Genomic DNA, 14,527 nt, shown 5'->3' with positions numbered 1-14,527 from the left:
CATACAATACATTCTGATATGAGTAGAATTGAAAAAGACTTTTTTATTTGCATATCACATCACATCACTAAGCAAAGTACATGGGTTATAACTTCTGCAGCGTTTTAATAGTTTTTAAATACTATGTAATAACTTTTATAGTTATTTATTTTCGAAGTACTTCTTTGTAACATCATAAAATTTTGGTATTTGACAAAATACATTAAATATAATATGAGACCCAAGGTCAAGTTCTGGCCGAGTAATTTGTTCCTCAATATTTCTTTAAGATTTTTGACACGCAGATACATAAATAAAAGTATAACAGTATCAAAGATTCAATATCTTCAAAATGAAGTCCAAGTTTAAAGAAAAGTGTAAGAAGATTACTAGGAGTCTACATGAGTGCTAAATACAATGAAAGAGCAGTTTCGCTAAGAACGATATTAATAATAAATTTAGTGTTGCACAATTACAGTAGTTTGTCATTAAATGTTCATTTATTGGAGAGGAATGTCAGTCTTCTCGAACTTTGTGGACACTTGATGATGAGTTATTTGAGTTAACGTATATTTGTCATTAACGCTTTTGAGTACATTTGTGAATTTAGGTAGTTACTAAGTTAATTACGTAGTGGTGAGTTTCCTGGGACGTGGCAAATTAGTACACACCGCCTGCTACCAAAATAACAGAACCGATTAGCATCAGTCAAAACATGCTTATTAGCTGTGCTTTAGCGGAAAACTCGTGTTGTCTGGAAAAATGTAATTTCTGTCTGTCTGTCTGCCTGCCTGTCTGTCTGTCTGTCTGTCCACATGTTACCTCGAATTCGAACCCACCTCTAGATTTTCCGTATAGAAACCTATAGGAAAAATAGAAACACAGAATTCGAATATCTTACAAGTTACTCCGTAGGATTTGGCTGAGTATTTTTATATTGTTACTATGAGTAACAATGATGGCAACGAGAAAATAACGGAATAAATAATCAAATTGAATGCACCCACAGGATATTTAAACTGGGACATAATAACACATGTAGCCTAAACTATCTTAAGACATACACTAATATTATTTTATAGTGACTTGGTGTGTAGAATTTTATAATTTAAACACTGATATAAAAACTCAATTTAATAAAAAAATATGAATGTATCGTGTGGCAAGATATGTCGTAAAACATTAAATGTTTGCATGAAACGTAATTTATATACAAATAAGTTCCGTGATACATAGTTTTTTAGTAAAACTTTATATATCTAGTCGGTGAATTACGCAAGATAATTTTTAATGTAAATTTCTTTATTGGAGCTTTACTGATTATTTATAGTAAACTTTTAAATTCGGGTATCAAAACTGTTTGATCCGAGAGTAGTTAAGGTGTAATCGATTTTGAATTTGGTCAATGTGTTTTTATGTAAAATCTGTACTTCTTTAAGATAAATTCTTTGGATACATAAAAAAGTACAACAATATTTTGACCGATCCACTTGTGATTACAGGCTTTTAAAGTAAGGCATATAGGCCAAATTTTAAACAAGCCCAAATAAAAACGGCTGAAAATAAAAAATGTGAAATTGTAACAGTACTTATTTTATATAAAAATTCGTTAATCAACAAATATTAAGAAACAAGTAATTGCCTTACATTTTATTTCATTAAATAAATGAATAAGGAATGTCAATACCTGAAGCTATAACTCAAGTACATATTGTAAAAATTTCACATTTTCATATTTTTAATCTTGTTTTTGTTGGACCCTGATCACAAGATTAACTAAATCTCCAACGTTAAATTCCAGTAATTGTATGTCGAGCATAGCACATTTTTCTTCTATTCCTATGATAAGTAAAATGCACTAACGCAGCTTCCCTAATCCAATTAAAATCATTTGGCCAGAGATGGAAAGTTCTGTTATTAACAACAAAGTTACAGTATTTCTAAAGTGTACACTTTAGTGAAGAGGAGATGAGAGCAAGGTTTAAAAATGAACAACACAGTTTGCACCTATGTATCGAAATTTCTGTGTAGTTTGTTATAAATTATAATTAATAATTGAATATTAAGAAAATAAAGTTTAGCAATGGATTCTGTATAATACGTACATAACGTACATAAGAGTGATAAATGTCATTATGGGAATAACTAGAGGTCATAAAATTAAGTAAAAAGTTTAAAAGTTTAGTAAAACATTACCATAAAAACATTTTCTTTAATAATAGTGAACAACTGACAGGTCACTCAATAACCTACCACTCCGGATTCCCTCCTCGTATTATTTTATTGTTGACAGTGATACATAACGGTCAGGAAGAATAATGTTAATATATTCAAACACGTTACGTAATACGTTAATAAATTACCTAGTAATAAAAAAAGATTTGCCTCAAGCATTACTTAAGCTTTATAATAAATATTAAACTTTACACTGCAAGAAATATAATTTATTTCTCAATACCGGGTCTCACCTAATGTTTTCACAACAGACAGTATACTGCTACCCCGCCACACCTCCCACTTGTCGTTAGGTACTCCAGGTCCTCCATATGTACCTAAGTGAAGTTGTGTGGAGCAGGCTACCTAATGTTTTCACAACAGACAGTACACTGCTACCTCGCCACACCTCCCACTTGTCGTCAGATACTCAAGGTCCTCCATATGTACCTAAGTGGAGTTGTGTGGAGCAGGCTACATAATGTTTTCACAACAGACAGTACACTGCTACCCCGCCACACCTCCCACTTGTCGTCAGGTACTCCAGGTCCTCCATATGTACCTAAGTGAAGTTGTGTGGAGCAGGCTACCTAATGTTTTCACAACAGACAGTATACTGCTACCCCGCCACACCTCCCACTTTTCGTCAGGTACTCCAAGGTCCTCCATATGTACCTAAGTGAAGTTGTGTGGAGCAGGCTACCTAATGTTTTCACAACAGACAGTATACTGCTACCCCGCCACACCTCCCACTTTTCGTCAGGTACTCCAGGTCCTCCATATGTACCTAAGTGAAGTTGTGTGGAGCAGGCTACCTAATGTTTTCACAACAGACAGTATACTGCTACCCCGCCACACCTCCCACTTGTCGTCAGGTACTCTAGGTCCTCCATATGTACCTAAGTGAAGTTGTGTGGAGCAGGCTACCTAATGTTTTCACAACAGACAGTACACTGCTACCCCGCCACACCTCCCACTTGTCGTCAGGTACTCCAGGTCCTCCATATGTACCTAAGTGAAGTTGTGTGGAGCAGGCTACCTACTGTTTGTACTATGCACTGGCGACCTGCATTAGTCAACGCTCCAGATGTGGTTTGCAACTGAATATTACATACGAGTTCTGATCCGATCTTCGGTTTTAATAGCATAAGATTGTGATCAGCTGATGATTTCATTGGACTGGGAAAGTTTTATTTGCATTTAGTCTGAAAAGAACATACATTTACGCTTGCACAAGTATTACGTTTTCATAAATTAGACTGTGTGTTCTTGTTTTAAAGTTGCTAAAGTATGCTAAAGTTGCTAAAGTAGTTAAAGTATAAAATGCTTATCTAAATGATCAGTGGAGTCTGGCTTTTACTTGGGCATTTAATGTTCGGATGAATAAAACTGGGTGCAGTAACAGTCCCTGAGGAGATTGAACAAACCTCCACCACACTGAGTAATGGATGGGGATATTGAACCACCAACATCGTTGTAAAGTAGGGAACTAAAATTATTTTGGGTTTATGATTTTTTCGTTATATTTGTTTCAAAATTGCGCCTTGTCAAATTTTCATAAAAAAGTATGCTCTCAATTATTAAAGCTTATTAAAGCAACTGCTTTACTGAAAATAATCCTCAAATAGTTCCAAAGGTAGTACATTTTAAATCTGAAATGGAAATGTCACGAAATACATGAAGTTTGTCTTTCTTTTGACGGTTAGAAATTATATTTATTAAATGTAGATAAATGCTGTACCCTAGGGAAGCAAAGTAATAAATGGACTCTTTAAGAATGATGAATAATAGATACAAATTAAATGTAGCAGGTAAACAATTCCGCAACACTAGTAAGCATCATTGTACCATTTACGCTTCACTTTTTTTTACATGGATTCGGGATTGGTAAGATTTGTTGTATGGGTCGCCTCATGTCGAGATCCATCAGGAGAGAAACCGGGACTGCGTCTAAACCATACTACCTTGAAAAAAATAAGGTGGGTAGGGGGTGGGGTAGAGGTGTGTTACCTTGTTCTTTTCCAGCGTCTCCAGTTAAGGCAGTAGTCAGAACTCCTTCATATAAAACTAGCAACAGGCTTTAACCTTAAGGGAGCTCCTCCCACTATAATAGTCATCCACCATATCAGACAAGACCTATCAATCCAACCTTCTACCCCAATACTTCGACATTAGCGGTTAGAGATGTGTTGCTCCTGAACATCCGTAGTGTTGGTCAGATATAAGTGACACACCTCTTTTTTACCTAAACTACCCAGTGTAGGTGTAACTGGATGATATAAACCACCAGTGAAACAGCAAATTTAACAGGCTCTTTAAATAATTGTTCGTCACATCTAGAACAAAGGCAGGAACAAATATTGGGGGGGGGGGGTGTCCAGACAACTGATTTTCCATTAGTGGACAGAGAGTAAGGTTAAAAAGTTTTTTAACCCGCTTCTTTATTGAGAACGCTGTTTCAGCAGTACATGCTAGTAATACTGAATTATTTAAATAATAATATTCGTTTACTGAAAAAATAATTAAAAACTTGAAATTTTTAGGGGGGAGTCTGGACCCTTTGGACTCCCTCGCTGGCTACGTCCCTGGTCACTAAGGAGACCAAGTTGGGACTTTTTGTAAATTCGTAACGAGACCAGTGAGGTGAAACCCGAAGGGATTTTTGCAATAAGAATAGGTCTATATTTTAACCAGGGACCATAAATATATCCATATAAAATTTCACTACTGTTGGTCTAGTCATAATTAGATTTTTATATAAAGTATAAATTTATTATTTACCCTACATAAGCCATTTGACAATAATGTATGTAATAGGCGATGCCAGAGTACACCGGTGACCAGGCGGATGCGGTCCATAGCCTCCAGGGCGAGTGGGCCCAGAGAGCCTTCGTGGAGCTGAATGAGTCGCCGGAGGTAGCGGTGGAGGCTCTTCATGAACTCAAGCTGAGAATAGCAGGTAATTGCACATTCCTACCTACCTATGGTGAAAATAGATCAGATAAAGTAGAGGCAATGAAAGGTTACTTTACATTTTTAAGAACAAAGTGTGAAGTAAGAGTGTATTTTTTGTTTTCTGAAACAAGAAACGGAGGAAGCCAAACTATAAAAGAACACGGTCATTTGATTCCGGAGTGACAGGATATTTAGGATGGAGATTGGGTTCATCTCCTGTCGGATCCCATGTTACATTGTCTAAGAGGAAGTACAAGGGCTATATCTCAGCTATGCCACGTTGGAACAATAGGATTGGAGCTAGGCCTGTAACAACCTTTAACACTAAGTGACTCCACCCTTTCCAAACGTCAACTTACCAGGAAACTAGACTTATCGATTGGACATTTTACTGCAACATCTCATATTTGTGATGTGCTGCTCCGTTGGAATGTCCAAATGTAAGTAATGCATTGGTTTTTTTCACTACGCAGTTTAGGCTAAACTGAAAACCAGCCAAAAGCTACCTCTCCTGGAGAAAAATGTATTACTAGTATATCCTATATATTATTCAATCAATAACTGATACAAATTAGGTATAAGGGCCGTAATACTATTTTGGTCCTTATACAATAGTACAAGGTCAGTTAAAAGAGGCATATAATTTTCAGGAATAGATGGTGAAATCAGATTCTATAGAAAGGAAGGGAATTTTCCACCGATTAATATAATTTTTTTTTATATTTGAGCCAAGAAAGTAAGTAATTCTCCAACCTAATATTAATGTTAAAGTTGGTGTTTTGTAAAACACATTTAACTTTATTTAGTAAACATAGGTCAACATTATCTAAATAAATCAGCAGCAGAACGTGAATAAACATGTTTTTTTCAGTCAATAATTAGGGAAATAAAAAGATTGGACCAAAACGTCTACCTTGAAGGATTCCTAATTTACATATATCATTACACCTTTCTCTCTTGAAATGAGTAATGATATATGACAAATAAACTAGCTGTTTATTTAGTTTATTTATTAAGTTTCCCGTACGCGTGTTGCACTTAAAGATGACAAATTGACGTCTATATTTCTAGTTTTTATTGACATGATTAGAATATTTAAAAAAAATTGAAAGATAAACTGCTTGTCATAAATTTTCTACCTTTAAAATTATTTTACAATTTAATAATAATTATCTTTTTCAAAAGTGACAAGAAAGAAAGAAAGAAACTTTATTTCTCCAAAATAAGTTACTAAATTTACACCACCATTATCAACAATAATGTTAACAATATATTACTACATAATATTAAACATAAGAAAACACTATTGAGAGTCTCGGATGCACGGGCTTGACCTGATACTTGCTACACACTATTTTCACTAATGTCATTCTCTGCTACAGTTTTTTAACCTATCCAGACCGTACACACTCACACACATATTTCCTGATAGATTAAAAGTTATAACACATTTAGGAGAAACAAAGAAAACCTCCAAGTCATTGCCTGTTTGGAAATATATTTATTGTACATTTCTGAATAAAAAACGGCTTTTCAAACTGTACATAATTAAATACAGAAAGGGATTTATATAATTTAAATACACTTTTATACATTTAGATGTAAATCTCCGCGTGTTGAATCCTTTTTCTACAGATTACCACAATACATACTACAATTAAAGTTGAGACATTAAATGTTGTACGTTGGAGCCATTCCCTTAATATTTCGAATGGAACTTGATTTTATTTTTACATCGCATCTGTACAAACAAATTAGTAAATGAAATGAGCAACTCGTTTTTAAAACAATTAAATTCCACTCACTCTCACAATCTCACATACATAACTGAATGGTGGACAACATATCTATAAATAAATATAGTACTGTGTACACAAACTAATAACAAATAACAATATAATATCAAGTAATAACAAAACGTAAAATAACGAGTAATAACAAAACATAACAATAACAAGTAATAACAAAACCTAATAATAACACACAATAACAAACGTAACAGTAGCAAGCAATAACAAACATAGTAATAACAATTCTTTCCTTTACTCGTTAAACTTAAACAGCATATTTTCTATATTTTCTATTAAAAAAGCCAATCCTTCAGGTATTTTGAGAAAACAAAACACTGTACAATATTCGTTTCAATAGTATATAAACATATGCTTTCAACATTCGGCTTGTAACTGTTTAGATGAACACACAGCTTATAAAGATGTGATGAAATTTAATTGTGTAAAGACTGTTACGATGTTATTTGATTGAAAACATTGTTTTATTGAGAGCTTTGTGTTTTTTGCTGTTTTATATATCTGTCTTCAAAGTCGCCACCTGAAAACTGAAAATAATGAACCTGTCCAGATAAAAAGTGTCTTTTACTAAGGCTAAGAAGTCGGTTGAATTTGTAATTAGTTGATAGAGCAACCATCCAGATATTTAAGTATTGTTAATTGGGTTATTAATATGACTTTACTTTTATATTTTTCCTAAAAAAATGATTTTTTAAAATTTATCGAGTAATTTTCTTGCCATGCAGTATTTATTTTCATGTCAACAACATATCAATTCCATTAGACCTTACAAATACCGTGCTATTAATTGTGCGAGTATAACAATATACATCATGTTCGAATTTTTTTGCAAGGTCTATTATTTTTTAGTAATAACTTCACTTAATTTTGGGTATCTCACAAAATCTGTAAAAAATGGTTCAAGCGTTCCATTTAAAAATGTTTTGTAATGACATCTAAATTCTTTTTGTATACCTGTCTTAACGTATATATATTTTGTGAAGTTTATGTAGGCCCAGGCCAGCCAAAAGTGATACAGTTTTGTGTTTTATCGATGTTATAGGTAACCTAAATTCCAACTATATAAAACAAGTTATATTAGTTAAATACACATAATAATTAAATTTGTACAGGCTTATCGTCAAGCTTACCGTTAGCTTAACGTACTAAAGTATATAATTAAATCATAGCTATATTATTTAATATACAAAAGACTATACTTCTGCAAGTCAATTAGTAAATGGAAGCAATAGATGAAAAGATATGTTTAGACTAGTTGTTTGGTGTCGTGTATTTCCATCCAATCAGCGGCTAGCAACAGAGCGGCTTGCGGCTTGATTGTCATGGCACAAACATTAAACAACTTGAAGACTAATTAATTAGCCGATGCTATGCCACTGTTCCATTTACAGTAAATTTAGTTCACGCGATGGACGTGTGAAGAGAAATATTACACGTTTAAGCAAATCACAACGAACATTTTACGTAGTTGGAGTTTTAAAATTTATAAAAAAATTATTCAACTTAGGTATGCACAACTCTCGCCTGGTCCCATGGTAGTTTTTGTTAGATTTTGTAGCAATTCGAGAAGGTCTACGAAATGATGTATTTAGTGATGATTTTACTACTCTAACAATCGTACAAAATGTCCTTGAAATTTGATAGTTCTTTTATAGCTTGGGCCAAAGGGTAAACAGTATTAAAGGTTACTTAAAGGTATTCAAGGCAATATATAATTCTATATTTTTTGCTGTGAAATTCACATTTTTTTGGGAAGAAAATTACAAGCGACTCCTGTCCAGTGGTTTAAGACTGAAGGATGATGTCATCTTAAATATCATCCAGATTTCACATAATATATGTAAAAGTTGACGAAGAAATTTAAATCTATGTACAAATACATTACATATAAAGTATGCGTTACTGGTCATTATTTTATAACTTAAAAATCAATTTGGCAAACACAAAAGCAAAGCCATTTTAAAATGAAACTCATAGACTTATGAACCAGTGAATTTATAAGGTTTCAAATTTATTAGAATTTAAATATTAGTTTGAAATGTTAAAAAATAATAAATTTGTTGCATTAAACCCTATTTAAATCTTATAACTTATAGTGCATTTAATTTAAATACCTAGTGTACATCATATATTTAAGTATAAGAATACCGATTCAAATTGAGGTACTAGTTTGAATTTTTAAACTGAAATATTCAGTGAAAAATAAGAATTAATTGAATTTGCAATATATTTGAATGCTAAAGAGTTCAAAGAAAACTAACCAACTTGATTAAAGGTTTGGCTAAAAGTTGGACTTCCATTAATGCGGAACGCTAGAATGTTCAAATTCAGTATTCCTGAATCTCTTTATAATTTATTTGATTTTACTAAATACGTTACTAAATTTGTCTTGATTGATATGTGAATTTTACTTGTATATTAAATAATAACGTTGGATTTAGTGAAATTTGTTCAAAAGGCACTATTTTCATCCACAATAGTATTTTTGAAATATTTGATCCAAAATCATTTACATTTCCGTATTGTAGAATTCCAAATCCATTTAAAAATGATACCAAACAAATATATATTTTAATTTTAAGTGAAACCTACAAAAATATACAAACCCATACAGAGGTATTGAGATTGAAAGTACATTTTAAGTAAGTTTAAAAATTTTACACACAATCTTGCACATTGAAAAATGTTCAAAGCAAAGGATTGCTTTTTAAAACATTATTTGCACGCAACGTTGATGTTCACACAACTAACATACAACTCGAAACTGTTGCCAGACGATCTCGACCTGCACGCGTGCACTGATGATGCCTTTCTCTTGCGCTTTCTTCGAGCCCGCAAATTTAACACCACTAAAGCTTTTGCATTGGTAAGTACCAGTTGCAATATTCACAGTAGAGAAAAACAGTGTCAAGTATTTTATATAATTATTGAGCGTAAATTTTGTTATTGTAGTCCCATATTATGTTAAGATTTGTTCAAGTTAGTCATTATTACAAACATTAAATAATCTAAAATGGAATTGTTACTTCAGTAACTCATTATATTCCTTAAATCAATAAAGTTAGCTTAGTACATATTATATATCAAACCTGAGCTGTATTTATCATTAAGTTATTATCATTAAAATTGCGCAGTTTATGAGTTGGGTACTGTTACTTTTTTATACTTCTGACAAAGTCAGTATAGCATGCTAAATTTAGAAACTTAAATATAACTGAACTAAGTAAATCAAGAACTTAACTGTAATTTATTTCAATTTAATATACAAACCATACTTCTATATCTCAGTTATGATCCAGAATGTGAGCCATGATATATGGATGGTCAATATCACAGAGTTACAGCTGGACGTGACTCATCTAAACTCTACGTTGTGAAATATGGACAACGCTATCCTAATTTCTGTAACTGAGTCATAAAAGGAGATATAGCTTGAGCGGTATTGAAGCAATCTTATGTATTTTTTTGATACTAAAGAATGTGATCCAAATTGACTAGACGGTGATTAGTGTGGTTCAGAGATTACAAAGAACAAAGTTTATCTTCAAGCTATCTGTATAAATCTGGATATTCCACCTGATTAAACTAAAATAAATCAATCTGTTTTGGGCACCTAGTCCTTCCGATAAAGCTCACACCCTGTACATGAAAGCCCAGGGTGTTTTTGAAAACAGAGATCACAACTCCAACAGTTTTTTAAAAGGTATTTGGAATCATTTATAGTGTGTTAATCATCATATTATTTGTACAGATTACAGGGAGTGTCCAGATCTGTCCAGGGCTCCCAGACCTTCAGACAAGACCCATGTTCTGGGGATGCAAGCCCAGTGTGTCTTTCATGACAGAGATCATCAATGCAGCCGTTGTTTACTCAGAGGTGGTTGGAATCATATATAATATGTCCATCAGCATATTATATTTACAGATTCTGAGATACTACCTGATGAAACTGGAGTGTCCTGATCTGTCTAGGGCTCCCAGACCTTCAGACAAGACCCATGTTTTGGAGATAAAAGCCCATTGTGTGTGTTTCATGATAGAGATCATAACTGTAGCCGTTTTTATATCCTAAAAGGTTGTTAGAATCATATATGGTACGTCTATCATAATTTTATTTGTACAGATTCAGAGATACTACCAGATGAAACTGGAGTGTCCTGATCTGTTCAGGACTCCCAGACCTTCAGAAAAGACACATGTTCTGGAGATGCAAGCCCAGTGTGTCTTGGATGACAGAGACCATAACGGCAGCCGAGTGTATATCTTCAGAGTTGGTTAGTGTTATATACGTTTATTTTTACTATTAATAACAACAGCCCACCATTCAGTATATACAAAAACGTTAATGTATAAATAGTTTTAAGAATTTGTTATGAATATATATACTTGTAATAGATGTCGTTCCTTTTATTATTTAGATTTTTAAAGTTGCTTGGTATAAGTTTAATATTGTTTTTCAGTAATAATTAGGAATCAGTATTTTTGTTTTTGATTTTTAAAGCTTGTCTTTCTTTATTTCTGGAATAGGATCATTTAAACATTTATTTTCATATTAATTTTGATTTAGGACAAATTAAATCTCTTACCACTCTTGCTGCCATCAAAAAGACTGGTGGAATGGCTCACCCCAATACTTCTTCAGCAGTGCATGGAACAGGTAACTCTGGTAAGATTAGTTGTATTTGTCGTATTTATACTTGTGTTACTCACTTCTCACTGGACAGTTTGTGGTTCTTAAATTTACTGATGAAATTTAAAATTTATTAAATGTAGATAAATAATTTTTTAGCAATGATCCAATGTGCACAAATACCCTCTAAAATTAATAAAGGAACAAAGTAATAATTATTTATCATTGCAACTTATATTACATTTTTCATATGGACATAGTTGTACTTTTGTTAAGTACAAGTACAAGTGCGTTGTGTAGCGGGTAAAATGGATATTGCATGATACACGGATCAAGCAACGTCGATCGTGGCTGCTGCTTGGATGGACCGCTGAGCGATTCTGTCCTTACAAGCGCCCGCCTGCCCTGCCGTTGGTGGCGGTTCAGAAGTTAACCTTAAGCCGTTTGTCCCCAGGTTAAGTGTTAGAGAAGGATTCTTAGCTCTAACTTCGCTTGGTAAAATAAGACATTAATTCATTACTTTACTTTCATTTTACTAATTATATCCAAGTTGACGTGAAAATAATTGTACTTTTACTGTTCAATAGCTGTAAAACGTCTATACAAATGACACATTGTGAGTGACCATTTATACGTGTTCCAGAAAAGTGCGACACGTCGCGTATCACAGTCGAGGACGTGTTCAGCACGAACGTGTTGGCGTTAGAACACGTTGTGAGAGAGCCGGAGACACAGGTGGCCGGTATCACCGTGATTGTGGACATGACGGGGTTCGGGCTGCAGCAACACGCCAAGTTCCTTTCCCCGTACTATGCTCGCCGAACTGTTGACGTCATACAGGTAATTATCACGGCTTATATTTAGTTGAGAATTCATTTACATTAAACATTTTGACAGCGCATGCTGCCTCGGCCATTATAAATTAGTACAAGTATAATCATAATACAAATTTTGCGGCCATGTTTAAATGTTAATAAATTAGTTTCGATAAACATATTTACTGGCTGAGCGTTAGCGAAGCCTTTCACACGATGGGTGAAATAATTTCAATTGTCAGTCTGTCCGCCTATGAAAACTAAAACGAATTGACCTATAGACTTGAGATTTAGCAAGATACTCCATTTCTGTATAGGAAACACTGAGTTCGATGATGGTACAGTTCATTCAGTGGGATATTGCTGAGCATTAGCGAAAAATTTTACATTGGACTTTTGGATAGCCATTATCATGGGCGTATCGAGGGGGGGGGGGTGAGTGGGGCTTGCTGGCTTGATACACTCTCACCTATGATACAAATATTCAACGTATATTTAAACTTGCGTTAAACTGAAATATACTTTAAGTCGAACTATGTATTTATAAAGAGATACGCAAGTTTTACAAAATCTCTTTACATAATTATTTGATTAGTTTAACTGCACTTAATTATAAAGTTTAAAAACTGATGAATTATATTTGTTAGGGTAGAAAGACAGGGGAATACTTTCTCAAATAAATTAAAAAATTGTTTACCAATAAGAAGTTCAGTAATTTCAAATTAAATTGTTAGATATTTAGATTTAATGCCCAAAAGCTTACACAACCACTTTTGTTGTAAAAGTTTACTCAATAAAAGGTTTTCTTCTTTCAAATAAAATAAGATTTCTAATTTAATTCAAAATAAAACCCTAATACCTTTCTCTATTATAAACGAGGCTGAATAAAACTAAACTAAAATCATACTGAAAAATTCTTTGTGAAGTTGGGTATTAATCTGTTACTACTGGTACAGACTCAAAGTTCATACTGCAACTTAACAATGTTTCACCCAAATATATTTACTAATAACTTTATATCTTGATGTATAAAAGTTATTCTGACTGTTGCATACTAAATGGTCGTTACAAATAACTTTAAGATATTAAAGTTGATGACTTTACTTTGAAATATACTTGCAACGACATGTACTCTCTTGAAATAATCCCTGTAAAAGAAAGCTACATTAGTTAGTAGCAAATTTCCCATACGCAAATCTTAATTCGACTTTAAATGAGCTACTTACTCAAAATATCTCGTAGACTTGAAGAGTAGATTAAAAAGTTGAGTTGATAAAAAACACTAACAATTGAAACGTAAAATAATACTCAAAAAGAGATTATTTTAGCCGAGATGCGCGTCTCGGAAGTGTTTATACCGACCCCTTCCCCTAACCACCTAACTATAACCGACCCCTTCCCCTAACCAGCTAACTATAACCGACCCCTTCACCTAACCAGCTAACTATAACCGACCCCTTCCCCTAACCAGCTAACTATAACCGACCCCTTCCCCTAACCAGCTAACTATAACCGACCCCTTCCCCTAACCAGCTAACTAACTATAAACCGACCCCTTCCCCTAACCAGCTAACTATAACCGACCCCTTCCCCTAACCAGCTAACTATAACCGTCCCCTTCCCCTAACCAGCTAACTATAACCGACCCCTTCCCCTAACCAGCTAACTATAACCGACCCCTTCCCCTAACCAGCTAACTATAACCGACCCCTTCCCCTAACCAGCTAACTATAACCGACCCCTTCCCCTAACCAGCTAACTATAACCGACCCCTTCCCCTAACCAGTTAACTATAACCGACGCCTTTGACTGTCTCCGACTATCCAATCACAAGGCCTGAGAGAACAAATATAATTTTCAAACTACCCCTATTTGCAATCCCTTTATCAAAGTCGACTACCAGAAATACGTGTTGTCTTACTATATCATTCCTTAATTTTCAGACCATTTCTTGAGAAATTAAATGATTTATTTTACATATATTTTGACACCAATAATTACATTCTAAAATATTTTCGCATTCATTATCTACCATCAATATTTAGTAAATATTTTAAATTGTCTAAGTAGCAAATGCTAAAGTATCATATTTGTTTAAAAAAATGTGTTTCGATTATTTAAGTATA

The 14,527-nt window shown here is 33.6% G+C and overlaps 1 protein-coding gene across 3 annotated transcripts in view; it reads left to right on the top strand.

Annotated features, from left to right (window-relative positions):
- LOC124364108 (alpha-tocopherol transfer protein-like) overlaps positions 1 to 14,527 on the top strand; it is a 45,307-nt gene that overhangs the window by 16,028 nt on the left and 14,752 nt on the right. Inside the window, exons 2-6 of one of the 3 annotated variants that reach the window (XM_046819305.1) lie at positions 5,011 to 5,152; positions 9,731 to 9,822; positions 11,080 to 11,230; positions 11,524 to 11,613; positions 12,230 to 12,426. In XM_046819305.1, coding sequence (XP_046675261.1) covers positions 5,014 to 5,152; positions 9,731 to 9,822; positions 11,080 to 11,230; positions 11,524 to 11,613; positions 12,230 to 12,426 — 669 coding nt within the window. In that variant the 5' untranslated portion in view covers positions 5,011 to 5,013. Of the gene's footprint in view, positions 1 to 5,010; positions 5,153 to 9,730; positions 9,823 to 11,079; positions 11,231 to 11,523; positions 11,623 to 12,229; positions 12,427 to 14,527 lie in introns of all 3 variants that reach the window. The other 2 variants (XM_046819304.1, XM_046819306.1) reach the window with 2 other exon arrangements.

The sequence above is a fragment of the Homalodisca vitripennis genome, chromosome 6 (genome assembly GCF_021130785.1).
Source record: "Homalodisca vitripennis isolate AUS2020 chromosome 6, UT_GWSS_2.1, whole genome shotgun sequence".
NCBI classification, from domain to species: domain Eukaryota; kingdom Metazoa; phylum Arthropoda; class Insecta; order Hemiptera; family Cicadellidae; genus Homalodisca; species Homalodisca vitripennis.
Note: the sequence above shows the minus strand (reverse complement) of the source record. Positions and strands in the feature narration are given on the sequence as shown.